The sequence below is a fragment of the Bos mutus genome, chromosome 15 (assembly GCF_027580195.1).
Source record: "Bos mutus isolate GX-2022 chromosome 15, NWIPB_WYAK_1.1, whole genome shotgun sequence".
NCBI classification, from domain to species: Eukaryota; Metazoa; Chordata; class Mammalia; order Artiodactyla; family Bovidae; genus Bos; species Bos mutus.
In genome coordinates, this window is record NC_091631.1 from 8,717,303 (window position 1) to 8,745,206 (window position 27,904).

General features: G+C 38.9%; 1 protein-coding gene across 2 annotated transcripts; it reads right to left on the minus strand.

The window, feature by feature from the left end:
- Positions 1-375: 375 nt before the first annotated feature.
- On the minus strand, positions 376-27,904 carry API5 (apoptosis inhibitor 5). Of its 2 annotated transcripts, none has more exons than XM_005905931.3 (14): positions 27,684-27,904; positions 18,633-18,794; positions 17,453-17,546; positions 16,924-16,989; positions 16,245-16,396; positions 14,169-14,375; positions 13,607-13,711; positions 12,422-12,511; positions 11,108-11,289; positions 9,319-9,412; positions 8,418-8,474; positions 6,620-6,696; positions 5,979-6,115; positions 376-1,923 (listed from the first exon to the last, which is right to left on the minus strand). In XM_005905931.3, the coding sequence occupies exons 1-14, from the start codon at positions 27,750-27,752 to the stop codon at positions 1,841-1,843; spliced, it is 1,575 nt and encodes a 524-aa protein (XP_005905993.2). In that variant the 5' UTR covers positions 27,753-27,904; the 3' UTR covers positions 376-1,840. The 2 variants fall into 2 exon arrangements, with proteins under 2 accessions (XP_005905993.2, XP_070239635.1); XM_070383534.1 differs by having other exon boundaries at positions 376-1,918; positions 27,684-27,903.

Consider the following 27,904-nt stretch of genomic DNA (forward strand, 5'->3'; position numbering starts at 1 on the left):
TAGAAAGTAAAGTCACTTTTTAGCTCTGAGTTTACAAATATTAAAAAGAAAAAGAGGAAAAATTATACTTAATGTTCAAATTTATATAAATGTAGTCCCCAAACAGCTTCTGTACTTGAAATGGCTTTAGGCCACTGGCTGATCTGACTCTAAGGTCCAGACTACCTGGTCACAGTTGTCAAATGGCAATTCCACGTTCCTATATCGGTTCAGATTCCAAGGGAGCTTAAGTCCAGCTCATAGTCTTTTGGAATGTTTAGAGATTATTGCCACCACTCCATAGTCAAGCTGACCAACTTCTTTTGCTCACTTGTATCATTCTAGTCTTCAAAAAACATTTTCTCCAGAAACATGTGCAGTAATTCTAACAAAGGGTTGTTTTTTTTTTTTTTTTGTCTATTCCCCCAATATAGAGGTAACAGTAATGAAGACACCTGCATTGGAATCACAAACTATTCCTCAAAAAATAGGTCAAACTACTAAAAAATGTCATTCAGGCATTAGAGTTGAATAACAAACCTGGGGAGGGAAGATTAACTGTGGAACAAAAATATATGAAACATTCAAATGCAGAGCAAAGGGCCTATGCTACTAAAAATGCCCATGACAATTAAACACTCCACAAACCCCCCATCTGTTGTTTTAACCTAGATTCTATTGACTACCTTATACAATAATTTTGATTAATAACCTGAGAAGTTAAGATCTTGAAAGTGGCAAAAGCAAACTGCGAGAGCACCCCTTACTTACTGGTGTATTACATTCCCAAGTCACTCTTCCTGGGCTGCCCTGCTTATCAAATCCCCAAATTCTAAAGTACTCTATTTCATCCTGCAGAAACCTGTATGTACATCAGACTCAGTATTTGGGCTGTATTTCTCCAACAGGGATCTCAACTTTATCTTTGAAAATGCAGCCTTTGTTTATTTTTAGTTTTAAATAACAATAATCATGTAAGTGCAACTGACTCAAAAGCCCTCACTACTGGGAGGAAAACCTAAATAACAAGTGAATAATGAATTCAGCCTCAAGAGGATAATCACCGTGTCAAAGACTACCCGTTCCTGGAATTAAAAAAAAAAAAAAGACTTATGTTGTATAGTCAAGTTTCACAGCATGCATATATATATATACACACACACACACAGATATATGCTCATGTATGTATGTATATTATACATACACATTTCTAGGCAAATAGTAAGATCCCATATTCAAAAGTTTATATCACAACATATGGAGAAGAGTTAAGTAAGCAGTGCAAAGCAACTTACTTCTTCCTAAAAATGTCAAGTCATTTCTACATTTTAAGAAAGTTGATTAAGTATTTTTGTTTTTCTGACACGCAGGAATACTGTACCATTGCCTAGCAGCTTTATTAAATAACCATGAAAATAAATGTTAAGTCTGACCATTACTCTTCTCCATATGTTGGCGTGGGGGAGACAGAGGGGACAGGAAAGTCAGGAACCTTTCAGCACTGATGATCTTTACCAGTTATCAGAAATGGACTGAATTTTATTACAGTTTAGATCTGAATAGCTCTCAATAACAAATTATCAAGATGTTTAAAAGATTCACAATGTGAAGTCTGAATAATGACGATATTGCAAAAACAAGTAAAGATTGCAGACAAAGCATCCAAAAATATCGCTGTGGTTTTTACCTTGGACACAACCATGGTTTGTTACAAAAGTAGATCATACATACAAAGGTATAAAGAACAGTAAGTTTTTAGCTGAAGGCAGCAGTCTTTTTAAAGGGACACCCCCGGCAATCCAATGAGTAGTAGAATTAAGTATATAAGCTCATGACAATGCTGAAGAATGTGACTTCTCATTCAGTAGAGTCTTCCCCGACTACGATTTCCTCGTGCTCCCCAACCTCGGCCACCTCTACTTCCCCTGAAGGCTCCTCTCTGCTCTACGAAAAAGCGAACAAGGGTTTAGGTCTTGTTCAGGACTTCACGGGACAGCACACACAGAAGAAATGTAGCTGGAAGCTCTGAATGTAGCAGTAGGCTCTATAAAAACAGTATGGTATTCTGCGAGCACATCTACAAGTTCAAATCTCTACATAAAACCAGGGCATCATATATGCCAAAGCGCATTATCTCAAGGTACCAAATACATTCATAGTATATACTCAATTAAATGTACCCCATTAAAGATATTTCAAGGTGACAATGTTAATGATAACTACATGTAGTTCTTTATTGTGGTGCCTATCACAAAGATAACTAATGAAACTATAAACGTGTCTATATTTAATATGGATTAAAGCTACAGGCCTTCAAAAGTTAGCATCATATATGTAAAATATCTTAAACTACCACTGATCAATTCTGAAAAGTTAGGCTAGAGTGAAAAATGTACCTTTCAAATGCAATGAAAAGGTAATCTGTTTGGGTCACCACATTGAAAAATAACGTTACAATTTCTGACAGCTTTTCTCACTGCTTTGTCAGCTACGTATGAGCTGCTCAGAGTGCTGCCAAAAAGGTTGTTATGTATATGTTACAGTGTTTGGGTTAGTGATGTAAATTAAGCATATCTCTTGCTGAAAAATCAAGTCACTTGGATCATATGGTAGAATGAGTCCTTGATTTACTTGTCAGTCTGTTTCACAGGTCCAGAGGAGTCTTTCCAGTGAAGAAAACTGATTGACCTTATCAGCAAGGCTGGACCTTTCATCATACACAAATGAGTAGGAGTCTCAAACTTCTAATTCCAGAGACCCAGTCTCCTCATTGGAACCTTCAAACTTCCTCACTGCAGGAATCTTGTTAGGAGCAATAAAAAGAACCTGCTGTTGCCATTTTTGATCCATAATGTTGGAGGCTTGAAAAATTCCTATCCAGTCAGTACTGCAATCCATTTTTTGCCATTATGGCTAGAATTATGTTACTGTTTTTGGGTGATGCTTTTTCTCTCCAGAAACTGAGTTAGAAAACTAACTAGACCTTTCCCCAGCTTAACCAATATTTACCTGTCAACAGAATGGAATCTGATTCAAAGTCACCTCTCACGTCATGATACATTTTTCTAAATTGATTGGTATGCCAACTATTTAAATGAAACCATCATGACCTATCATATTCAAAAAATCACTTTAATGATCTTTTTAATGGTTTCAAGCTTAAACTAATACAGCTACTAGTTAAAATTATACTTTAAAAAATTATTTTAATATTCAAAAAAGGTAAAAGTTGAAGGACACAAGTCACAAAATATAGAATTAGTACTTGTGGGTTACCAGGGAACTCTGTTCCACAGGAAGGAGAACTAAACATGGGTATGTGCAAATACTTTGATTGAAAATGCACCAGGAAGCTGGACTACATTATGGGAACAAACACCTTTTGATAAAGAAAATAATAGAGACAATGGTTAGTAAAGTGAAAGACTTTGATAAGGAAAAAAGTCTATGCCTACATGGACTCAAAGACAAATTACAAATTCTGGCTCCTTCTCTGCATAGAACTAGTTTAGGCCCATGACACTGGCACAATCTATTTTCTTTGCAGAAGGCTTGGTCACTGTAGTAAGACAGTAATATAATAAAATTGAGTTTGGCTGACATAGAAAAGTAGAATTTCAATGATTAAATATGGGTAATAAAGTCTAAGTATTAAAGACTCAACACAAAACATTTTTCTCCCTCTGTCCTGGCGCAACACTGACATCGCAGGAAAAAAAACCCAACACTGTTTCTCTTTCCTCCTGACCCACTGTCAGTTCCCTAAGGAAAGGACATTAAAAAGGTAGAAAAATTTGAGGTAGAAAGGTCAACTAATTTTCATCTGTAATACTGAGAACTGTTTTCTGCTGAATGGGTGAAAGAAATCCAAGAAAACTCTTCAAATTGTTTCTGTGAGAATACTTATAACCTGATACATCTCAACTCCCCCAAATAAAAATACTAGCAGAAATTTGGTTCCTACTTTCCAATAAGAACAATCAGAGTTTAGTTTGCTTTGTAACTCAATTTATGACAAGCACTCCGATTACAAGGTTGCTCCTGTAGGAGTATTAAAGTACAGGAACACCAGACACAAAAGGCAGTTAACAGGCGTGTTTGTTGTTCTGTTACTTTGCTGACTAAGGAACAACTGAAGCTGTAAGTGACTCCTGGATTTTTTCCTTGGCCTTGCTGTGTGGCTTATGGGATCTTATTTCCCTGACCAGGGATTGAACCCCAGACCCTCAGTGTGAGGTCGAAGTTCTAACCACAGGATGACCAGGAAATTCCCTGATTTTTGTCTTCGGTAAAACTGCTCCCCTCTGCCCCACCCATATTGATAATTAAAAAAATCACATACAACCTAAGGCTTTGCATTTTTCAAATCTCTTTTCCACATGCATTACATCATCTGATTCTAAGGCAGGCAGTGAATGTCACAGTGCAGAATACTCATGGAAATTCAGAGTAACTGACATGCCTAAGTGAAAATAAATACAATTCTCTATATATTTCCATAGTTGATTACATTCATCTAAATCAAATGAAGATGGTATCTGAGAGAACAGCTGATGTTAAGAAAGGTTTTGATAAATACCACATTAAGTCATACAAGTGACAGAGGACAGACAATATTTAGTGCAATGGAGTAACAGAATCTTTTCCATTTACAAAATGCTATCATTAATATTTTTTGAAGTTTTTAAGCTCTCTGCTATCCCTATTTTTCAGATAAGACAAGAAGCCAAGAGAGGCATGTTTGCCTATTATTATGTAAGTAAGAGTTCAGTGATCTTTTCTACACTAAAGTTGCCTCAGAGAGTCTGATTGGAGTTTAAGGGTTCATTTCACAATCTGAAATTGCCTTTTCATAATCTTTTTACTTGGATATTGGAGGAATTTTGCTATTTTAAGAAGGCATTTGCTGCTGCTGCTGCTAAGTCGCGTCAGTCGTGTCTGACTCTGTGCGACCCCATAGATGGCAGCCCAACAGGCTCCCCCGTCCCTGGGATTCTCCAGCCAAGAACACTGGAGTGGTTTGCCGTTTCCTTCTCCAATGCATGAAAGTGAAAAGAGAAAGTGAAGTCGCTCAGTCGTGTCCAACTGTTCTCGACCCCATGGACTGCAGCCTACCAGGCTCCTCCATCCGTGGGATTCCCCAGAGAAGAATACTGGAGTGGGGTGCCACTGCCTTCTTCATAGCAGGCATTTACTTAATGTCAAATGATCTCATCCTGGAAACAATTACAGGGAGTATATGCTTCAGAATGTACTTTTTTGGGGAATAATTACTGTAGAATTAATTCTGATTGGTAACCAAGACCAATCACAAGTATGCTTGGTTCTGGATATTAAACTTTGTCTTCTTAAGCAAGATTAAGGATCTGAGTCAGTGATATTTATGTTCATTCTTCTTTATAAGCCAATGAGACAAACCACTTCTGATTCAACAGCCCTGGGAGAGACTGGACTGGTGAGAAGTCGACAGGAGGACTGCACTCTGGGCAGTGGAGGAGACTGCAAGAGGACACATCTTTGCTAGACGGTGCTTCACCGTCTGACTCTACCTCCCAGGACTCCTCCTTCTGAAGTAGTACAGAAAACGGGAGGGCAAGCAGTAGGCTGACGAGGTCCAAGAAGAATCATTAATACCACATCTGCCAGGGACTCTATCTGTCCCTGAGGGAGAATGGACAACATTTCTTGCTTTGAAGCTAAAACAGGGAAAATCAGGAATGGATGGTTCATGTCATCTTCCTTCCTTTTTTTTTTTCCTATTGGCATCTCTGAATACAATTTTCAGGTTCTTGGTGTTACATGCTCAGCCCAGTGAACCCACAAGGGTGAGTTAGAAAGGAATAGGATAAGGTGTTTTCCCAGCAGTTCAAGTTCCCCAAGCTAATGCAAAAAAAGTACCCTGAAAGAGCTATGATACTCTTCAATTATACTTAAAATCAAGCACAACACAGTTTCTGCCTAATCTCTCATATTTCTTGTACCCAAACGGAAACGCTCACCATAATTAAAGTTGCTCAAATTGCTGCTATATTTCCCACTAGGAGGATTATAAATCTGCCTGGCATCCCTTTTTGGTCCTGCTGAAGATTTCTTGGGAGGTGAACCTGAAGTTGTATCTTCAGTGGCTCTCTTTTGCCTATAATGGTAGGAAGAGCAGCAATGAAAAAAAAGTCTTTTATATCAGAAGCTAGCAATATATTTATTAGTTACAAAAGACATCCTAAAGATGACAGTCATGTCAGAAAAAAGGAAATAACATCTGATGTCATCAAATTAACTCTGCTAAAGTTATGGAGACATTGTCAGAAGGGCATTTACAAGGCTTCAAAACAATCTGAAATATGTATCTTCACAGATTATACACAAGTGACTCATTTCATAGAACTTATCAGAAAAGTCTTATGCCACAGCAATACAATGGTTTGAAAATTCCAGAGTTGTATTCCGCCAGTTTATTTTATAAATACCAGGTTAGATTTTCTATTTAAGTCATGCTTCTAATAGCTATATTTTAACATCTTATTAAGAATCATTTAATAATGTACCATTTTGTACAGGAAATGCAATAATCTGAATTCAGACTTTTCATATTTATAAATCAAATATTAGAACACTTTAATCCCTTTTAAATGTTTCTTACCCAAGTTCAACCTTCTGTACAGGCTTCCAGGATAATGTTACTGTGCTCTTATAAGAAGGAGGAATATGGAAGAGATCCTGAAGAAACAAAAGGAAGAGATTTCTAACATATCTGGTGGTGTGGAAAGTGGTAGTAAGGATAGGAAACAGGAAGACACATCTGTAATCTTAGGAAAGGAAAGTAATTCATCCCATTTGCTTTTGTGCTAATGACTAAAACAATAACCTAGGGAAAAAACTGCAAGAGGAAAGTAAACAAGGACAATTTTGTTTACAAATGACATATATTACCTAATTAATGTTATTTTGTGCACATTTAAGAAACTGCAGCTAACTTTTTTCAAATGTCATTTCAGGTTACAGGACAAAATATCAATCTTTATCAACTTCAATCAAATCTCCAAGTGGTTTCTTTTGCACAGATGCAGTCACTAATGTGCTTTAAGGAAAATATAATGGTGCAATCTGCATTTGCTATTGCAGATTTTTAAGTGGTTCAATACTAGAACAAAATTAATGGTCTGGGTAATCATGTTTTTCTCCCCCTCAAATATCTATATATTACCAATAATGAAAAAACCCACGTTATTTAAATACTAAATTATCAATATGGTAATGCAAATATTTGCTAAATTTAAATACTGAAATAATTCAGAAGTGAAATAATCTAATCCTCATTATACCCTCAAAACTGATGAATTTATATTTATCATTTTACCCTAATTTTTATCTATAGGTAACATCTGATAAAAGTAAACTGAGTTTCTTTCACAGTATTTGTTTAAAGTATTCTAAACATTATCTTCAACTTTGATTTGTGGTATCAGTTCAAATAAAGTAAAATCTCACATTTTAATGTATTAATTCACCATTTCAAACTATGATTTATATTTAAGATTCGAAATAAATGGAGCCTATTATAAAAATTTTCTTTGAGGTGTGAGTCAGTTTTCTTCCCTCTTAAATGCCCTTTCCCTTTTCCTCTTGGCACTGATAATTCATCCCTTAATATCTCACTGTTTTCTCTGAAAAGTTCCCTTTCTCTTCTGATAAAAAGTAAGTATTCCATGGGCTTTTTACCAGACTACTTTTAAGACATACCACTGGCCCTGATTTTGTTACTGTCAGGCTTTGTGCTGTAAGTGTAACAAATATTTCTTTCTCCTACCTGGCTACAATACTGTTAACTTGTGACAGTACCGTTAACCTATGATATCAAACGATGGGTTCTTTGTTGTGATTCCTCTTTTGTTCTTTCAGGTTATTAGTTTTTGTTTAGGCTAACAGATACTTGAGGAGGGTGAACGGAACTGAAGCGTATGTATGGCTTAATGGTAAGGTACACCTTAGCCTACAGTGTAGAACACTCTCAATTTATTACATAGACAAATTAACAGAAGACAGCATGGGACAGCATGTCATGCACCACATAAGACTGTCCATTCTTAGTGTAAGTGAAGCAGGGTTTTATTGGTCATTCAAAAGGAACCAATAGCGTTAAAACCACAAGAGCTTAAGTCAGTGAAATTTCTGAGTCTAATGTATCTGCTCCAATGCTGTTCGTCAGAATTGTGCATGCCTCCCTTTGTTTACAGTATCTTCTGCAATACCATTTAAATAAATAAAACGAATTATAATAGCTACAAAAATGTCACTTGGTATTATAAAAGGCATAAAGCTTTAAAAGGCCAAATGTATGCAACGTAATGGCATTTCTCCTTCACTAGACCGTTACAGACATATCCCCTGCACTAACTTTCTAGCTAGTTGGGATGGCTGAGTAAGAAAGGAAGACTTACCTTGATTAAAACATTAATATTATTTGTTATTTTCAATGCAACGACTTTAATCTTGTTCTGTAAAAGGGAAACAACATTAAATTAAAATGCCAGTAACTTTTATGATATATTTCTTTCCCATATAAAACTTCAATTCCACTTCTTTTTCAGAATCATTTCTACAGTTAGGAAATTCATTGGCTTATATCTACAGATAGTGCTTATTCCTATTTCTCGACTATTAATAAATGTAGCGATGGCAAAGACAGGAAATAATCTTTATCTTCCCTCAACAGGTTAGAACATTAAACTGTTAACTGCAGTTCACTTGAAAAACAAGTAAGCGACAGGTCACTGGCACCCATCAGTTGTTTTAAAAGAAATTAGTGTATGTTACAGAAAGACACAATGAAACTTAAAATATTTCATTAGGACTAGGATGAAGTAGGATGAAGATTGATCAAAATAGATGAGATCAGGGAAAACCAAAGATCCCAACATAAACACAAGATATAGTTTGGTACAGAATTAGTAGTTTAATACTTTTAATTTTAATGTAAACTAATGTTTGGGTTTCAAAAAGGTAAAATTCTAAAATGTCACAATCGCTAAACAAATATTTAAACAAAATGTGCTGCTAATGAGACCCCAGTGAAAGATCAGTATGTATCAAAGTTTGGTAACAAACACTGTTCACAAACACTGGAAACATTCAAGACATTTCAACAATGGTAGAAGTTTCCTAGATAGCATATACCTAAATATGCAGTCTTCTAATACTGTATCTTCAACCTTTAGACTTAAAATCATTGGTTCAAATAAAGTTGAATGGTACACTTCAATATATGAATTCAGTCTGAATTTGTAATGAATGGTGGCTATTATAAAAATTTCCTAACGAGATATAAGCCAGTATTCTCACCTCATCTGTTTTTAAGGCCTCGCCTGTTTTGCCTTGGAGAGCCAAGCGGAGTTGTCTGATGTAAACCTGCAGGCCCCGTGCAAAGTACTGCAGCCTAAATGAAGAAGTGTTTATTAATGAACAAATCATCACTGCAACTGTTTTAAATTCGAAGAAAACTACAGCCTTTACCAATAAAGAGTAAACTTTGAGGGGGACTTCCTTTTAATTATCAATGTATGATCATAAGAGATACACAAATAAGTAAAATAAAAGTAGTTTTTGTCAAAAATTGAAAGAAATCCACTGGCAATGGAAACACTTCTAGAACTGGGTTAAGGAAACTTGTTACATTAACCTGCAAGGTTAACCTAAGTTAGAAACAACCAGACCATGGGTTACAATCAGGTGGCCTGGTCTTCTCTTCCACTAGTCAAGTGAAGCTCAAGTGACAGACACAAGTCACTTAATCTGTGTTTATCTGCTAACAAGGGACGGTGTTTGACCCATTTGCACCTTAGGGTCCAGTTTAAAAATAAAACAAAATTTTGCAAAGGATGTCGAGTAATCTTTTTTTCAAATTTGTTTCCAGGTAGTATGTGTGGAAAAGTGCTACCGTAACTCCAGCCTGCCGCCTTCTAGGAATTCTGCTTAACAATGTGGCATCGCTGGTTTTTTGTCACTTTCAGAGTAATTTCCTAAGATGTTTGCTTCTGGTCAAATGTTTCAGCAAGTAATAAACCTCTGCCTTACCAAAGCATAGAGGACAATCACAGATGATACAGTAGCTTAAGATGAGAATTTGTTAACAATGATTTAATACAAAGTATCTTCCTGAGACACAAATTGATTTCTCCAGTGCTGCTCCTCCAGCCACACTATAACCTAATAAAAACCCTGTAAGATATTAAGAGCAGCTGTAGCTGCTAAGTCGCTTCAGTCATGTCCGACTCTGTGTGACCCCATAGATGGCAGCCCACCAGGCTCCCCCATCCCTGGGATTCTTCAGGCAAGAACACTGGAGTGGGTTGCCATTGCCTTCTCCGATTAAGAGCAGCTATAGTTTACCAAATACCCAGTATATGCCAGGCACTGTGCTTAAAGTTTTTCATTACTGTCATTTAATTCTCTATAAGGTAGATGCTGCTGCTGCTGCTGCTGAGTCACTTCTGTCATGTCTGACTCTGTGCAACCCCATAGACGGCAGCCCACCAGGATGCCCCGTCCCTGGGATTCTCCAGGCAAGAACACTGCAGTGGGTTGCCATTTCCTTCTCCAGTGCATGAAAGTGAAGAGAGAAAGTGAAGTCGCTCAGTCATGTCCGACCCTCAGCGACCCCATGGACTGCAGCCTTCCAGGCTCCTCCATCCATGGGATTTTCCAAGCAAGAGTACCAGAGTGAGGTGCCACTGCCTTCTCCGAGGTAGATGCATCTATAAATTAGTATCTATAAATTTAACAGTTGAGGACAATTTGATTCTCACAACTCTGTAAGGCAGGTGCTGTTATCTATAAAGAACAGCTGAGGACAATTTGAGGTGTTAGGTCAGAGAACCAGCCCAGTATCTATCCTAAAGCAAGTGAGGAGAGCCAGAGGGCATTTCTGTAAAAGGCCATCCTCTGCCAAGCATTTGTCATGCCACCACAGTTGCATCTTTGCATACATTCCTGTTTTGTGGATCTTGCATTCTTTTGCATTGTAGTAAGAAAGGGTGGGGAAAAAGCTCTTGCAAAATGAAAACGAAACCAAGGCAGCCTCAAGATAGCTTTCACCTTTATCAAGGACTGGGGCACTGCAATCATATATCACCTGATTTTGAAATCTTTGAGCTTTTCTGCATTCAGCTTAGCTGTTAAGAAATCTGGAAGTTTTCGGCCCAACTGGTGAAAGCTGTACAACAAGCATTCCACATAACTGAACTGCAGCTTGGGTTCCTCATTACCAGCATTCTCCCCGTTTTCTGCTTCTTCTGGAGGGAGAGGCATGTACTCCTAAGAGATGAAAATACAAGAGATAGAGGAGATCTGCTCTAGACACTCTAATTATAAAACATATACTCAAGTAATTATAGGACACACTTTTAAGACACGAAACATTAAAAACTACCAAGATAAGAAATTTACATAAGATATCCCTTTTACATTTTGGATCAATGACCCAACCGGTCAACATTCCATATTAACCTATAGTATAGCTGTTGCTGCTACTGACGACAAGAGTAGCCAACCCAGCACTAGGCAGATGAAGGGACTGAAGTTCTGAGAACTTAGGTAAAAAACAAGCTGAAGAGTCAGGATTCAATCTAGGTTTGGCAACAAAAGCTGATGCTCCTAAAACAGTATTCTTAAAAAGTTTCTTAAAAAACTGAAAAAAGAGTTATAGTATGATCCAGCAATTCTACTCCTGGGCAAATATCCAGAGAAAACTAATTCAGAAAGATACATGCACCCCAATGTTCATAGCACTATTTACAATAGCCAAGATATGGAAGCAACCTAATGTCCATCGACAGGTAAACAGGGTGTGGAGCATCCATGTGCACACACACACACCGCAGTACACTCAGCCATGAAAATGGGTGAGACAGTGCCATTTGTAGCGACAGGGGCAGACCTAGAGATCATTATACTGAGCAAAGTATGTAAGAGAAAAAAAGAAAGAGTATAAGACATATGTCTCTCATGAAATTCCTAGAAGAAAACATAGGAATAAAGCTCCTCGACCTGGGTCATGGTAATAACGATTTTTTGGATATGACACCTAAACTGTAAGCCACAAAATAAAAACCAATTATGACATAATGACTTCACTTCTAGGTCGTTAAAGCTATTTGGCCCTGGGCAGTAACGGCGATGGTGCTCTGGAGAAAACAGAATATTCTGATGAAGAAATAGTAGAAAAACTTACTATATAAACCTTGTATTATATTTTGTCTAAAGCATCAACAACAGAAGAAATGCAAAAGACTAAAACAGATTTAAAAAAAAAAAAAGTAGACAATTTTGTGGCCTGAGCAGCTAAGAATACTCATTAGGATTATTACCTAAATCACTTCAAAATCCGGCTCTGCATAATCTGTAAATACTATACTACTATGCCATAAGGAAAGAAAAAAATTCTTACCAATAACTTATCAAATAGTTTCCTTAAATTTGTTTCTAGTTTTTCCATGTCACCACAAAATGAACTCATTTCGGCCAAGAGTTTTAATACCTAAAACACACAATTTACTGTTATTAGCATTCTTTTCTTTGAATGAGCAAGGGTTGTAAGATAATATTCTAGGTAACTATTTAAGATTGCTTATTTTTCAAATAGGCTTTTACAGAACATAATGTTTGAACTGGAAAAAAAAAAGATGCAGCTCTATTTTACTTTGAGGAAACTGAAGGTCGGAGAGAGAATGTAACCTGGCAAAGTCACGATATATGAGTGGCAGTGCAGACCCTGAAACCCTGATCTCATGGCTCTCAATATGCCTGTGGGAATAAGTAAGGAAAGGAACACACACGACACTCTCTGCTATAGGACAATAACACACAAGGAAGAGACGACCAGCAATATTTACTGCTAATATTTAGGCTGGGCCTCCTGTGCTATCAAACTCAGTCTCTGCATACTATCAAAGTATCAGTAACTGCCACTGTTCCTGAGGTTCATCTCTGCTTTACTCAATCCCAGTCTGGTAAGTCACACCCAGGACATGTGAAGCAAACCACAGTTTAATTGCACAGTGAGACTCTCCTCTCTCCTAAGGACCTATGAGGAAATGGCATATTTCCATATTTTAGTTCAACTAAACAAACATTATCAGGTGCTTTTCAGAATCAGGCTCTACATTAGATTTTGGAGATTCCGAGAGGAATAAGGTTAAATCGGGGAGAAAGCAGTAAAGTATTTTTATATGCTCCGAAAAAATGTGTACGTACATTACAATTGATACAGAAGGGAGAGAGGGTAGTCAATTCTATTGGAGAAGGGATAAACGACATTTTGTGTGAATCTATTTAAACCTGGCTCTATCAGTTACAGAGATAGGAACTGTCATGACTGAACAATGTATTTAAAAGCATTAAGGTTACAAAGGTAGAGAATGACTATAATGAAAACTACAGGCATTGTTTTCCCACTGCAGCAAACTCTCAATGAATCCATAAAGCATTTCCATGTAATTAATCCTGGGACAGGTTATTAGCTAGCCACCACCAGGCCTTAAATCTCTTAGCAATCAGATCAAGTTAGTGGTTTACATTTAGGTTGAAATATGGCAATGCCTTTTCAGTGCTAAAGCCAGAAATTTTCTCTTACCTCCAACTGTATATCAAGACCTTCCACTGGGGTAGTCAAGGAACTGAGGTTAGGGAGAACTTGCTCACAGAAATAAGTCACAAACCTTGTGGAATGAACATTTTTCTGTAAAAATCCAAAGAATACTGATAAATAAAAAAATAAATACATTATTTTTTTGTTGTCAAAAAAATAAATACATATTCTCTCAAATGTAATAGTCGAATGTCAATCAACAAATGCTCAGTATCAAAGCATCAAGTACTACAGCTAAAATACAATGGGAGAGCATATCCCAGAGCATCTCATAAATAACCTCAAGAGACAGCATATACTTAGTTGCAAAGTAACCTGGAGCATGGGACTTAAAATTCTTAAGACTTTTCAAAAGTCTCTAGGCAAGACTTTAAAGAAACTTCTTGCTGCTTTGGGCTCTTCTCCTAGGCCTGCATAAAACAAATGACTGCTCCACTGTGTTAATACTTTTACGCAGAGCTTTGAGGAGAACGGTCAAGTGTATATCTACACAATTACAAGCCAATAGCATAATCAAAATACTAGCTATAGAGAACAAAGAGCTCACAGAGAAGAGGGGTACCGCCTGCCGAGTGCACTGTAAAAGCCTGTCCACACAGTCAGGGTCTGAGGGGTTGAAGGTCTGTTCCAGGTCAGCCTGCTCAGCCACCAACTCTACCAGTTGCTGCCTTCCACTCACTGTCTGTAAGCTTTTTAACCCAGACAGTATCTTCATGAACAGGACGAATTCTTCACCGGTCACATCTTCTAGCACCTGGAAAGAGACCATTCAGAATAGTTATTAGTATCTTTATCACTTGAATGGAAAAGAAAGAACAATATTGAAACTGCACAGCAAATTCGTTGTGCAGAAGTCGGTTTGCTGCTCGGATCTCTGAAACACTGAAGACAGAACAACTTCAAGCTTCAGTCGACTTAGCTTCAGAATAAGCCATGCACTCTCAATGGTGCACTATATTGTTTCCAAGGGGACAACACTTGGTTCTCGGGAAATTTCACTCTTTTTTTATGTCTAAAGCACAGATGCACACATAGTACATAAACAGATCTCCAGTATATCTGTGGTGTTAAAATTTCAGGGAGAGCGGCTGAGGGTACTCTCTAAATCTAAAATACCTAAAAAGGCTCTTCAGGGGCTGACAGCGGGAAAAAAAAACCATGAAAATCTGGCAATAAACTGTTAAATCAGATTCAGTTCCTTATACTTAAAAGCAGCCTCATTCACATTAACATGGTAATTACACACAAAACAGGAAAAGTGAAAGTGAAAGTCTCTCAGTTGTGTCCAACTCTTTACAGTGTGGGATTCTCCAGGCCAGAATACTGGAGTGGGTACCCTTTCCTTTCTCCAGGGCATCTTCCCAACCCAGGGATCGAACCCAGGTCTCCTGCATTGCAGGTGGATTCTTTATCAGCTGAGCCACCAGGGAAGCACAAACCAAACAGGAGACCATGCAAGTTTTCAGTCCTCTGTGTCAGCGGGTCTCAACCTTTCTGTCCACTGACCAAAGGAGCAAGCAATCATGACACATCCCACCAGACACAAAAGTGAAATATGCAGCTCCTTTCTCTCTCATTGAAGAAATCTTGCCAATAAGCAAGTGAGTGGTGCCATTAGAGACAACACTGAATTTTCCTAAATACATAAAAATAAACTATTCCCAAACTTTGGTGCTGTTTGAACGAAAAGTTAATTGTGGCACACCTTTCAAATCTTAGCAACTGTAACTCTGCTAGTGCTGGGTGCACAGACAAATAAGCATGGTCTCCTGAGTTTATACTGTCATGGGACAGTATAAAACAACAGGTCATTTCAAGGTGATTTCATTTCCATTTTGAAATGATTCAGAATCCTATGGCTGAATATCCTAAAATTAGGGAGACAGGTGGGAAATAAGTAAAATTTCCTGAAGGAAATGATTCATTCAGAGACCTGATGAATGCATAGATTTTGAGGATAATACCACAAAGGATTTATATGTGATCAAACCCTTTAATCTTTGGCCACCTCATGTGAAGAGTTGACTCACTGGAAAAGACTCTGATGCTGGGAGGGGTTGGGGGCAGGAGGAGAAGGGGACGACAGAGGATGAGATGGCTGGATGGCATCACTGACACGATGGACGTGAGTCTGAGTGAACTCCGGGAGTTGGTGAGGGACAGGGAGGCCTGGCGTGCTGCGATTCATGGGGTCGCAAAGAGTCGGACAGGACTGAGCAACTGAACTGAACCCCTTTAACACCGTGATTCATCATTACAAGTGCTGCTGTTGTTGTTCAGTCACTAAGTCATGTCTGACTCTTTGCAACCCCATGGACTGCAGCATGCCAGGCCCCTGTGTCCCTTACCATCTCCTGGAGTTTGCCCAGGTTCATGTCCATTGATTGGTGATGCCATCCAACCATCTCATCCTCTACTGCCCCCTTCTCCTTTTGTCTTCTCCACTTCCCATTAAAGTGACCAAAGTGCAAAATACAACAGAAGAAAATCCTGAAGTTCTACAATGGTTCTTATGGGACATATGCTCTTATAAACAAGCTACGTATAGCACTGATGAACAGTGCTAAAATCAACTATGTTCCTGTGCATTAGAGAAGTTCACTAAAAGATAACGGAAGCTTACCTTTTTGGATTCAGTTAGTATAAGTTCCTCTACTTCCTTTGTTAAGACTTCATCTGGTAAAGTCTTAAGTTTTGTAGAAAGGAATTTAATTGCTCGTTCTCTAACAATGTCCTCTCCTTGAAGTATTTGGCTGAACAAGCCACCTAAAGTCCCTGCAAAACAAAATAGTTGCATCCGGAAGTCAATTCTATATAGGAATGACATCCTTCAAGTTAATTTGAATTACAGCATTTCTTTTCAAGTGAATTAATATACATCATGAATATCACTGATACTGGTTAAACCAGTCTAAAATTTCTACAGTCTCAACCATAAGAGTGATCATATACTTTGTTCATGGACTCAGAATCAGCTTGAGCATGACATTCCTTTTTTATCATTATTAATAGTAAATAAGCCCAGGGATTTCTGGATGAATTTTTTCAAGTGGGAAACAGAGTTTTTCCAACATATTTCTAAGGGAAAAGTTTGGTCTGTTTTTAAAATTATTTCTTCTGGTTTTCTGAGTCATCTTGACTCAACAGCTTGAGCTAAGCTGCTTTTTTGTCCCCTGAGAACACTTAGAATTTTTATGAAACAGATGTCTGGGTGAATCCCAGACTTTACCCTTAATGAGAAATGCCAAATTCCCCAATTTGTTAGGACATCAAACACAATTCAGAACAAGAAGTGGCCTTACCTTTTGCATCCATCTTAAATATACTTAAGAGGGCGTTGTTCACTAAGTTAAATTCTGCAGAGTCATCTGGATAGAGAGAAAGAGGTACAGTGTATAATCTGCTTCCTTTTCAAACTTAAGACTCAACACAGTCTGTCACAGATTACACTGAGAGGAGACGTAAACTAAGCATTTATCTCAGGTACCAAGAAAACACAGCTTTCCTGGAAGGGTAGAGACCCTGATCCGTGTACCCGGCAAGCGCTGATGCTAAGATTGTAAGATGGTACAGTTAAGAAACTACAGGAAGCTGGGGGTGACAGATCACGATGCATCAAAATCCCCCAAAGCATCCAGTCATTATACCTTCACAACCAGAATTCAAAACAAAACTAGAAATCAGACAGTCATAAGTCATTAAGCTTCAAACTAACTGTATGAAAAAAGAATTTAAATTTCTATCAAAGGCAAATCTTCAGGAAAAAAAAAAAAGAATCATTATTTCAGAGAAGTTACATTTAGATAAAAGGGTAATAATAAAATTCCTTACCTGTTTGCAAAAGTTGGGTTAGTATATCTGCCACTCGGGGGAGATTTTCTCCAGTGGCAAACTGAGGCAGCTCTTTAATTGCTTGCCGTCGAATCTGAATATAATTTCAAATAAAAAATTAACCAAATACTATCATGAATAAAAACAACAACCTCGACCTTTAAAGAGGACAAAAAGTACGAGAGAAACTGTAATAACCGGCATATGCGCCACAAAACTATACAACATGAGATTTTCAGTTTTAGAGATAATTTATTCCACTTTAATATTCAAGCTTCACAGAATATGAAACAAAATGCAGTGGAAAGGGACATTAAATACAATTATCTGACTCAAGTAGACAGACTTGAGATTATAAACAGTCTATATGTTGACTATATACAATTGTTGGGTTTTTACTACCTACCTGTGGGCACACCATACCGTATCCCTCAAGAATGGCTGCAGTGGCCAAGGTCATAGCTAGTAACGACTTACTTTAGGATGTTCAGTATGCAAATTTGTGGATATATTCTGTGTACATAATTCCAAATACAGGATCTTGGTTTATTTAGTTTAATATAAAAATTCAAATTTTGCACAAAATGTTGATGATTCACTACTTTCATTTGAAAAGCCAGGGGCTAATAGTCGAAAATTCTTAGGAACTTGTATCAGCAGCCAGAAATGCTAATGCTTAATTCTGTTCCAAGGAAAAACTACTCCTTTTTATTCCAGTAATAACATATAATTATTTCACAGTTCAATTATTTTTCTGCTATGAAAACTATTTAGGGGTGTTGAAACTATATTTTATGCTGCAATGCTGTTATTATTTTAAATATCCAAGAAAGCATAAATCGACTACAAGCTAAAGCTAGTCTGATTTCACGTGCACTTTGCCTAACAATCTACGAAAAAGATGTGAGCCACAGCTGTTTTCAACAGTGGATAATAAATAAGCAAAACGAAGTATTTTGCATGCATTTTTCACAACTGAAAGGTGGAGAAAGAGCTGACACGTTTCCTCACATGCAGACTGAAGCCCTGGGATGCTGCCCCAGCAGACCAGACCTGGCGGCAGGATTTTATCACGCGCTAGTATGCCTGGTGCTTCAGGTACATTAGCCACACAGAGAGGATGTCTGAAAGCGGCAAAAGCGACACTGAAAGCCTGTCGGAGCATCAGCCATAAACGTACCGATACGTCTTCGTCTTCACAGAGGTCCAACTGTGCATTGATAGCAGAATCGGCCAATTCTGGAAAATGCTTAAAGAATTTTGGAATAAACTGAGCTGCTAATCTTTTTTCCTTGGTACCACCTTTGACACCATCCAATATCACTTGATAAGCATCTTTATGCTGAAACAAAAGAATAAAGCAGAAAAGAAATACAATTTTGAAGAATGGCAAGTTAAACAAATTTCTTTGAGTTTGCTTTAAGTTAGTAAAATTTCACACAGGCTAAGAAATAGGGCTTACTTAGGGAGTTTTACTGCTTAAATTTAACACCTACCTTCCTACTATCTGTTCCCTGCCCTTCACATTATTCTTTGTCATTTGGGAAAGAGAGAAGAATGAATCTAATTTTATGTGGGGAAAAAAAAAGGTTTGTTATGTACTAACACTTCTTCATTTAGTGATTAACTGTTCTTAGTCTTGTGACTGTATCATGCTTTAAAATTTTGTAATAAACAGAATAAACACAACTGTACTCATCTCACACGCTAGCAAAGTAATGCTCGAAATTCTCCAAGCTAGGCTTCAATAGTATGTGAACCGAGAAATTCCAGATGTTCAAGCTGGATTTAGAAAAGGCAGAAGAACCAGAGATCAAATTGCTGACATCTGTTGGATCATAGAAAATGCAAGACAATTCCAGAAAAACATCTACCTCTGCTTCACTGACTACACTAAAGCCTTTGACTGTGTGGATTGCAACAAACTGTGGTAAATTCTTTCAGAGATGGGAATACCAGACCACCTTACCTGCCTCCTGAGAAATCTGTATGCAGGTCAGGAAGCAACAGTTAGAACTGGACATGGAACAACAGACTGGCTCCAAATTGGGAAAGGAGTACGTCAATGCTGTATACTGTTACCCTGTTTATTTAACTTTTATGCAGGGTACATTATGTGAAATGCTGGGCTGGATGAAGCACAAGCGGGAATCAAGATTGCCAGGAGAAATATCAATAAACTCAGATAGGCAGATGACACCACCCTTATGGCAGAAAGTGAAGAGGAACTAAAGAGCCTCTTGATGAAAGTGAAAGAGTAGAGTGAAAAAGCTGGCATAACACTCAACATTCAAAAAACTAAGATCATGGCATTTGGTCCCATCACTTCATGCCAAATAGATGGGGAAACAATGGAAACAGTGACAGAGTTCATATTTTTGGGGCTCCAAAATCACTGCAGATGGTGACTGCAGCCATGAAATTAAAAGACGCTTGCTCCTTGGAAGAAAAGCTATGACCAACCTAGATGGCATATTTAAAAAACAGAGACATCTACTTTGCCAACAAAGGTCCGTCTAGTCAAAGCTATGGTTTTTCCAGTAGTCATGTATGGATGTGAGAGTTGGACCATAAAGAAAGCTAAGTGCAGAAGAACTGATGCTTTTGAACTGTGGTGTTGGAGAAGACCCTTGAGAGTCTCTTGGACTGCAAGGCGATGGAACCAGTCCAGCCTAAAGGAAATCAGTCCTGAATATTCATTGGAAGGACTGATACTGAAGCTGAAGCTCCAATACTTTGGCCACCTGATGTGAAGAACTGACTCACTGGAAAAGACCCTGATGCTGGGAAAGCCTGAAGGCAGGAAGAGAAGGGGACGAGAGAGGATGAGACAGTTGGATGGCATCACCAACTGGATGGATATGAGTCTGAGTAAGCTCTGGGAGTTAGTGATGGACAGGGAAGCATGGCGTGCTGCAGTCCATGGGTTGCAAAGAGTCTGACATGACTGAGCAACTGAACAGACTGAAGAAACACAATTCTCAAATAATTGTGTTACGTTTAGATATACTGATCTATTTTCAATGAGCACATTGCACAAGGTAGAATATATTCCTGAAATTAAGCAATAAGAGGAAAGTTAGGAAGCTTTATTTTGCCTCATGTTTTAGAATATAAAAATGGTAATTTGTTCTGCATGCCCAATGTCACATATTTAACTTTTCATTAAAATAATACATTCAAAGTTCGTTTGTTTCCTTTAAAAAAAAATTTCAGAAGTGCTTGCCCTCAGATACTCACAATATATGAAGAGTCAACAAATTCCCAGTCCCCACTACACACCTGCCTCCAAACTAGCCCTTTTATTAATGGATCAAGTTGGGAAACAAAGCAATACATATCGTGACTACAGAAAACTTTTAATTACTGGAAAACCTTAAACATACTACTAAACCAAATATGTACACAGCATTGTATTTACTCTGTAAAAGGCAATCCTCTAAATGCTTTAGATAAGTTAAGTGGATGACTAAAGAACATCCAGTATATTACAGACTCAAGAGAAAAAAAAAGGCAGGATGCAAAGATATTTAGGTTCATTGGAATCTCAATTAAGGACACTATTTTTTAAAAAATAATCAGAAATAAAGTGTTTTATGTATCAAAAGGCTATGGTCACAATTAGATCTTTGAATGGCACAGATTTTAATATATGCATATTTACTAGATTAATGACAACTCCTCCTATCTTAAACATTAATACCAACCCCTGAATAACAGAAATTTCTGTGAATAAGGATAGCTTCCTCATGAAATGCAGACACAAAATCAGCCTTCAGGAATTATTACTTCAAAAGTATATTACCCACTTTTTAGTGCAAAGGTTCAAAAAAAATCATGGCTGACTTCGCTGCCACTTAACACTCCTGTAGCTTGCTCCATAGCTTATGAAAAGTGAAAACGTTAGTCGCTCAGTGTGAAAGTTAAAGTGTTAGGTGCTCAGTCATGTCTGACTCTTTGACACTGCATGGACTGCCAGACTCCTCTGTCTATGGGATTTCCCAGGCAAGAATACTGGAGTGGGCTGCTATTCCCTTCTCCAGGGGATCTTCCTGACCCAGGGAGCCAACCCAGGTCTCCTGCATTGCAGTCGGATTCTTTACTGTTTGAAAGTAAAAGCTTCCCACCAGGGAAGCCCTCAGTAGATGTCATAAAATCAAAGTCTGGAGCCATCTGACATCCTTACTTTTTGCAGAGTTATCAGTCCAATTTCCTTTAACTTCACTTTCAAGCTTTACTTAGAAAGACCTTTGAATTGTCTAAAATTCACTGTCTAAAAGTAAATGAAGAATTCCTGCTTGAAACAACCCATCCCCCTACCAAGGAAAAAAAATCTGGAATAGAACAAAAAGGGATCACCAGCAACATCTGCTGAAAGCCTACAAGAGGCTGTGGAATGCCTTGTGTATTGTGTGGAATGCCTCACAGTAATCCTGTGAGTTAGGTGTTACTACTATCCCTATTTTTCAGATGAGAAAACCACCAAGGCTCAGAAAAGTGAAATAATTTGTCCAGAACCACACAGAAGGTTAAGTAGCAGATCCAGGACCCAAACATAGTTCTGATGGGTTTTTAAGTCACGATCTGTGTCTAATACCAAGCTTCTTTAATTGGAATCTTTCAAATTAGTATTCTGAGATCTTAATTAACAAAAGAGGAGAGAAAGAAAAGTTTGCCAGATCCAGGGTTGTCAAAGGCAATTTGAGTCCTAAATACAGGCTTCACACAAGCATATAAATTGGAATGTATTATCCTAAACATAAGACCTTTGGAAAGTTAAGACATTTTAACATCGTTAAACTACCATTAATAGTCATCAGTTTTATCAAATAATTTCACAGACATTATTAACAGACTTTAATTATCCTTTATGAAATGCAAAATAAAATTATATTCTCTTTGCCAGCTTTTTAAATTATCTGCTTTTCAACTGCAGTATACGGACAAGACTTTTGAATAGAAATCTCCCTCAAGTAGTTACTACTTCTGGTTTTCAAAGAAGACACAAGATGTAAGTGATATTTTCAGTGATCACAGTGATTCATTAACAGGTAGGTGTGTAAACACAATAAAATGTTTCACATACTACACAGCACTGTGCACTTTCCTTTTCCAACAGTTGTATATTTTAGCTAGATAAATGATTTATCATCCTAATAAAAGGCTTTAATTGTAAACATTTTTAATACATTTCTAAAACTATATCTGTGATTTTAATATCTAATAAAAAGAGCAAATGCAAAAGAAATTAAGATATTTTCAAGTAAAAAAGTTACAATTTGATTCGCATTTAGTAGATAAATTATAAAAGAAAAAGTGAAATCACAACTAATAAGTAGCCAGTGATGTGCAAAGTAAAGCTATTACTTTAGAGAAGAAAGGATGCAGTTACAACAAATTTCTCAAGTATGACATAAAAAGAAGATGGATGAACTAAGCTGTATTCCTTCCTTCCTTAGACTCAATTAAACTTAGTTTGTGTGTTAAACTGTTAACACTTCTACATATTTTTGAGGGATTATGAACTTGGTTGGTCTTTGATTTTAGCTTAAGCATGCCAGAAAAAAGTACCAAAAGAATGCTATTTCATGAAACATTAAGTCGGTAAAGTTTATACTCTTCTACCCTTAGAGCCAATACACTCCTGTGTAAGAGAACACAAGAGAAATCAGAGTTTAGGTGTTATATTGGTCAGATCTTACCACAGTCTAACTGCCAAAATCCCTTAATAGGTGTTTGGTTTTTCTTTAAGTTTTTCTTCTTTTTTTTTTGGTTTTTCTTGACTACATAACATAAAATTAAATATTTACATCTTAAAATTAAGTACTCATAAAAAGTTAAGACAAAATCTAATGATGGGCCACAGCATGTGCTTTTATGGCCTGTTGGGAACCAGGAAAAGGGCTGAGAGGGCTAAGGAACACAGCAGAGGAAGGAGACCTGCCTAAGGAGTGGCAGAGGCAGAGCGCGAGAAAGGGGGCCGAGTAAGGAGGTTACAAGAGGAGAGACGACAGAAGGACTGCAAGTTTTGAGGTATTAAATAATGCTTCACTTAGAATTTATGACCTGCAGTTTGCTTCTTAGAACATACATGTTCACGGTTTAAATATGTCTGAGTATCTGTATAAAGTTCCCTTCTTCATTCAAGAGACTCCTGAAAACAAGGGTTATGTGGTAAATATGTACCTGTTCCTTCCTTGACTGTATTTCTTCAAATGTTCTACTGAAGGGCATGGGACAAGGCAAGGAGAGAAACAAAAAAAATAAAAGAATTTAACCCTGGGCAGTCCCCTCAGTGGCAGCTCCCTGAGCAACTGTGGAATTCACCTCTTTGAAAAAGGGTGAAAATCAAAATACAGTTAGAAGGAAGTTCTAGACTAAGAAACTCAAACATGGTTTCAAAAGTGTCCAGAGAAGTGTGTGTTAGTTGCTCAGTCGTGTCAGACTTTTTGCGACCGCATACTCTGTTCATGGAATTTTCCAGGCAGGAACACTGGAGTGGGTTGCCATTCCCTTCTCCAGAGGATCTTCCAGACCCAAGGATTGAACCCAGGTCTCCTGCATTGCAGATGGATTCTCTACCGTCTGAGCCACCAGGAAGTCCAGAGAGGTGCCTGCCAGAAAATTCAAACTCTCTACTGTAAATCTTCTAAGGTAACATGAAAATCTGGCTTAGGTACATTAAGAATGTAAATACTTTTTCCTCTCCTTAAAAAATCATGAATGGTGTCCCTTCTGTTAAGTTGGCTGTTGCTTTCAATTAAAATTTATAAGCAGTATCTTGAAGCCCAATACACTTCTCTTTAGTGAGCAGTTTTAGGAATTTTCTCTAAAAGGGAAGCATTATTACACAACAGAGCAGAATTAGTTGGCATTACGGTTTAGGCCAGCTTCAGTTCTACCAGAATTTACTGTCTGAGGCTCAGCAAATCATGACACCTTACTACACAGAGGTCTTTTATCTTATTTAGTTGTTTGACACTTGACATTACAGTGTCACGAAGGCACTGATGGTCCCATCACTTAAAAGCACTATGCTAAAACCTTACTGTCCAGCAGAGTGGCTGCTGGGCTTCCCAGGTGGCTCAGCAGTAAAGAATCACCTGCCAAGCAGGAGACGTGGGTTCCATTCACGGGTCAGGAAGCTCCTCTGGAGAAGGAAATGGCAACTGACTCCAGTATTCTTCCCTGAGAAATCCTTCGGACAGAGGAGCCTGGTGGGCTACAGTCCACGGGGTCACAAAGAATTGGATGTGACTTAGTGACTAAATCAACAACGGTGTTTGGTACATGATAGGCACTCAAAAAAGATACTGAATAAATGAAACGCGGGTCCTCATTCAAATCTGCACGAAAGGCAGCCCTCCTGTTTTTCACAAACTTCTGTCTCCTAAGCACTCTTCCTAAATTAAAAGCAGATTTCTTCTGAGAAACATTACTGACCTCTTGAGGAAGAACTCTCAACCTAAGCTGGTAGATTTATAACTAAAGATGACATAAGAGGAAAATCTGAACAACTCTCAAATTCATAGAATAGGAAAACTCCAGTTTGGCTTGTTTTCTCTAACGTACTCTAAGTAGGTGACTGTCCAGCAAAAAATAAGGGTTGGGGTACGGGACAGCACTGGGTTCTCTGGAAGAGTCCTGAATCACCTCTTTGGGAGAGCGAGTATACAACTGACTTGGGAATCACTGTTCTATCTTTTGTCCCCCATCCCCTCTGCAATGAAGTCAATTTTAGGCTGAACAATTTGCTACACTCTTCCCTAACTCAGTCATAACGAACAAGAACATCTTCACTTACTAGTTCCCTTGAGGAACAAGGACAACAAAAGCTCAAATTGAGTGACCATGTAAGTTTTCTCCACCCTGCCTCAATGGGCAGAAAATGTTTCCTTCACAGATGACTCAACACACACATCCTATAAACATCCACAACAGACTATCAGTAAGTATTTCTCATCGACGACATCAAAATTCTCTACTGAAGTGGAAATGTGTAGGAAAGAAAAATCATCTGATACTTGAAACTGGTATATTCACAATTCTAGATTAAGCTAAATATGGTCCCAAATTAAGTTTTTTGTTCAGCTCACAACGATTCAACCTGAATTATACATCTCTTTACTCTTTCTCTTAAAGATACGGGAATACCAGACCACCTTACCTGCCTCCTGAGAGACAGGTCAGGAAGCAACAGTCAGAACCGCACACGGAACAATGGACTGGTTCCAAATTGGGAAAGGAGTATGTCAAGGCTGTATATTGTCACTCTGATGATTTAACCTATATGCAGAGTATATCATGTGAAATGCTGGGATGGATGAAGCAAAAGCTGAAATCAAGATTGCCAGGAGAAATATCAGAAACCTCAGATACGCAGAGGACATCACCCTTATGGCGGAAAGCGAAGAGGAACTAAAGAGCCCCTTGATGAAAGTGAAAGAGGAGAGTGAAAAAGCTGGCTTAACACTCAACATCCAAAAAACTAAGATCACGGCATTTGGTCCCATCACTTCATGGCAAACAGATGGGGAAACAATGACAGTTTATTTTCTTGGGCTCAAAAATCACTGCAGATGGTGACTGCAGCCATGAAATTAAAAGACGCTTGCTCCTTGGAAGAAAAGCTACGACCAACCTAGACAGCATATTAAAAAGCAGAGACATTACTTAGCCAACAAAGGTCCGTCTAGTCAAAGCTATGGTTTTTCCAGTAGTCATGTATGGATGTGAGAGTTGGACCATAAAGAAAGCTAAGTGCAGAAGAACTGATGCTTTTGAACTGTGGTATTGGAGAAGACCCTTGAGAGTCTCTCGGACTGCAAGGTGATCTAACCAGTCAATCCTAAAGGAAATCAGTCCTGAATATTCATTGGAAGGACTGATGCTGAAGTTGAAGTTCCAATACTCTGGCCACCTGATGTGAAGAACTGACTCACTGGAAAAGACCCTGATGCTGGGAAAGATTGAAGGCGGGAGGAGAAAGGGATGACAGAGGATGAGATGGCTGGACGGCATCATCGACTGGATGGACATGAGTTTGAGTAGGCTCTGAGAGTTGGTGATGGACAGGGAAGCATGGCGTACTGCAGTCCATGGGTTGCAAAGAGTCAGACACGACAGAGCATCTGAACTGAACTGAATTACACATGTTCAGAAAAAAAGGATGGGAGATGTACAGCCACAGCTTTGCTAATGTTATCAGTCTTTAGGATCTCCCACTTCCTACTGCTTTGGGATGGGTAAGCAGGAGAATCAAATGACGTTTTAAGCCCTGAAAAGATACAGCATGGGATTTCTAACAGTGATGGAGATTATGTCGGGAGACTGGTTCTTTTACCAAGAAAACACACCACCACTTTATCAACTCCTCAAGTTCAATGGACTCTAGCACTTGAAGGCTCACAAAGAAGCAGCGGCTCGGAGGGCCGATTCAGCACTGCTGAAGTTGTGTCTGGGCAAACACTTTAGGGAACTCTTGCCAGACAACTCTATTTAAAGCTGCACACCACCCCCTTACCCCCGCGCACGGCCCTGTTATATTTTCTTCACACTTTTCACGGGGTGTGTGAGTGTGTGTGTGTGTGGTGGGTGGGGCGGGAGGGAAGCATCTAACTTTCTTATTTATCACTGCTCTCCCTCACTAAAGACGCGTCCTGGGAGAGCACGGGTCTGTCTTTCTCGTACTTCCAGGGCCCGGCGGCAGAACCTGGTTCCTGGCAGGCGCTCATCGAATAGGCTAAATAACGAAATCATAAGCCCTCATTAAAGTCTAGACGTAACGGCCCCTTCGGAATTTCACAAACTTCTGTCTCCCAAGAGCTCTTCCTAAATTAACTGCAGATTTTTGCCTCGAGAAAGGCGTTTCTGAACTCACAATTTAATCGTCCAAGGGATTGAGCGCCACCGAAAAGGAGAAGGACTTCAAAGGACCCTGGAGGACAAGGATCAGGGAAGAGACTGAACTGGGGATGGGGTGGGGTGCTGAAAAAGCTGAATTAGGAAACGGTGAGAAAAGGCTGACCACGGGAGGCAGAGGAGCCTGGGACGCGGGGACCGCACTCTGGCTGGTGAAGCCCGGATCTGCACTCCCGGCAGGGGCCCACCCCGACGAAAACAGCCCGGGCGGCCAGAAGCTCGCGGGCGGGCGAAGCAGCAGCCCCCGCCGGGCCCGGGGAGCGCTTTCGAGGCCGCGGAACGCCGGCCCGCAGGCCGCTGGGTTACTCACTTGGCCCACTTGCTCCGTGGCATCGGCTAAGATGCCGTAGTTGCGGTAAAGCTCCTCCACGGTCGGCATGGTGAACGACAAGCCCGGGGCCCGCTCCTGCTGTCCTCGTCGTCGTCGTCGTCGCCGGCGCCCCCGCCGCCTCCGAAGTTCTCCAAGCCTGCGACCCGCACTACTCCGCCTCCAGCTGCCGCCAGTGCCGCCGCCAGTCACCGCGCACAGGG

Coding starts and splice junctions, on each gene's coding strand:
- API5 (XM_005905931.3), bottom strand. CDS start 27,752: ATGCCGACCGTGGAGGAGCTTTACCGCAACTACGGCATCTTAGCCGAT. Junction 14,376..16,244: donor TACTAACTGAATCCAAAAAG/GTAAGCTTCCGT, acceptor GTCTCTTTCCAG/GTGCTAGAAGATGTGACCGG. Junction 6,116..6,619: donor GTACAGAAGGTTGAACTTGG/GTAAGAAACATT, acceptor CTACCATTATAG/GCAAAAGAGAGCCACTGAAG.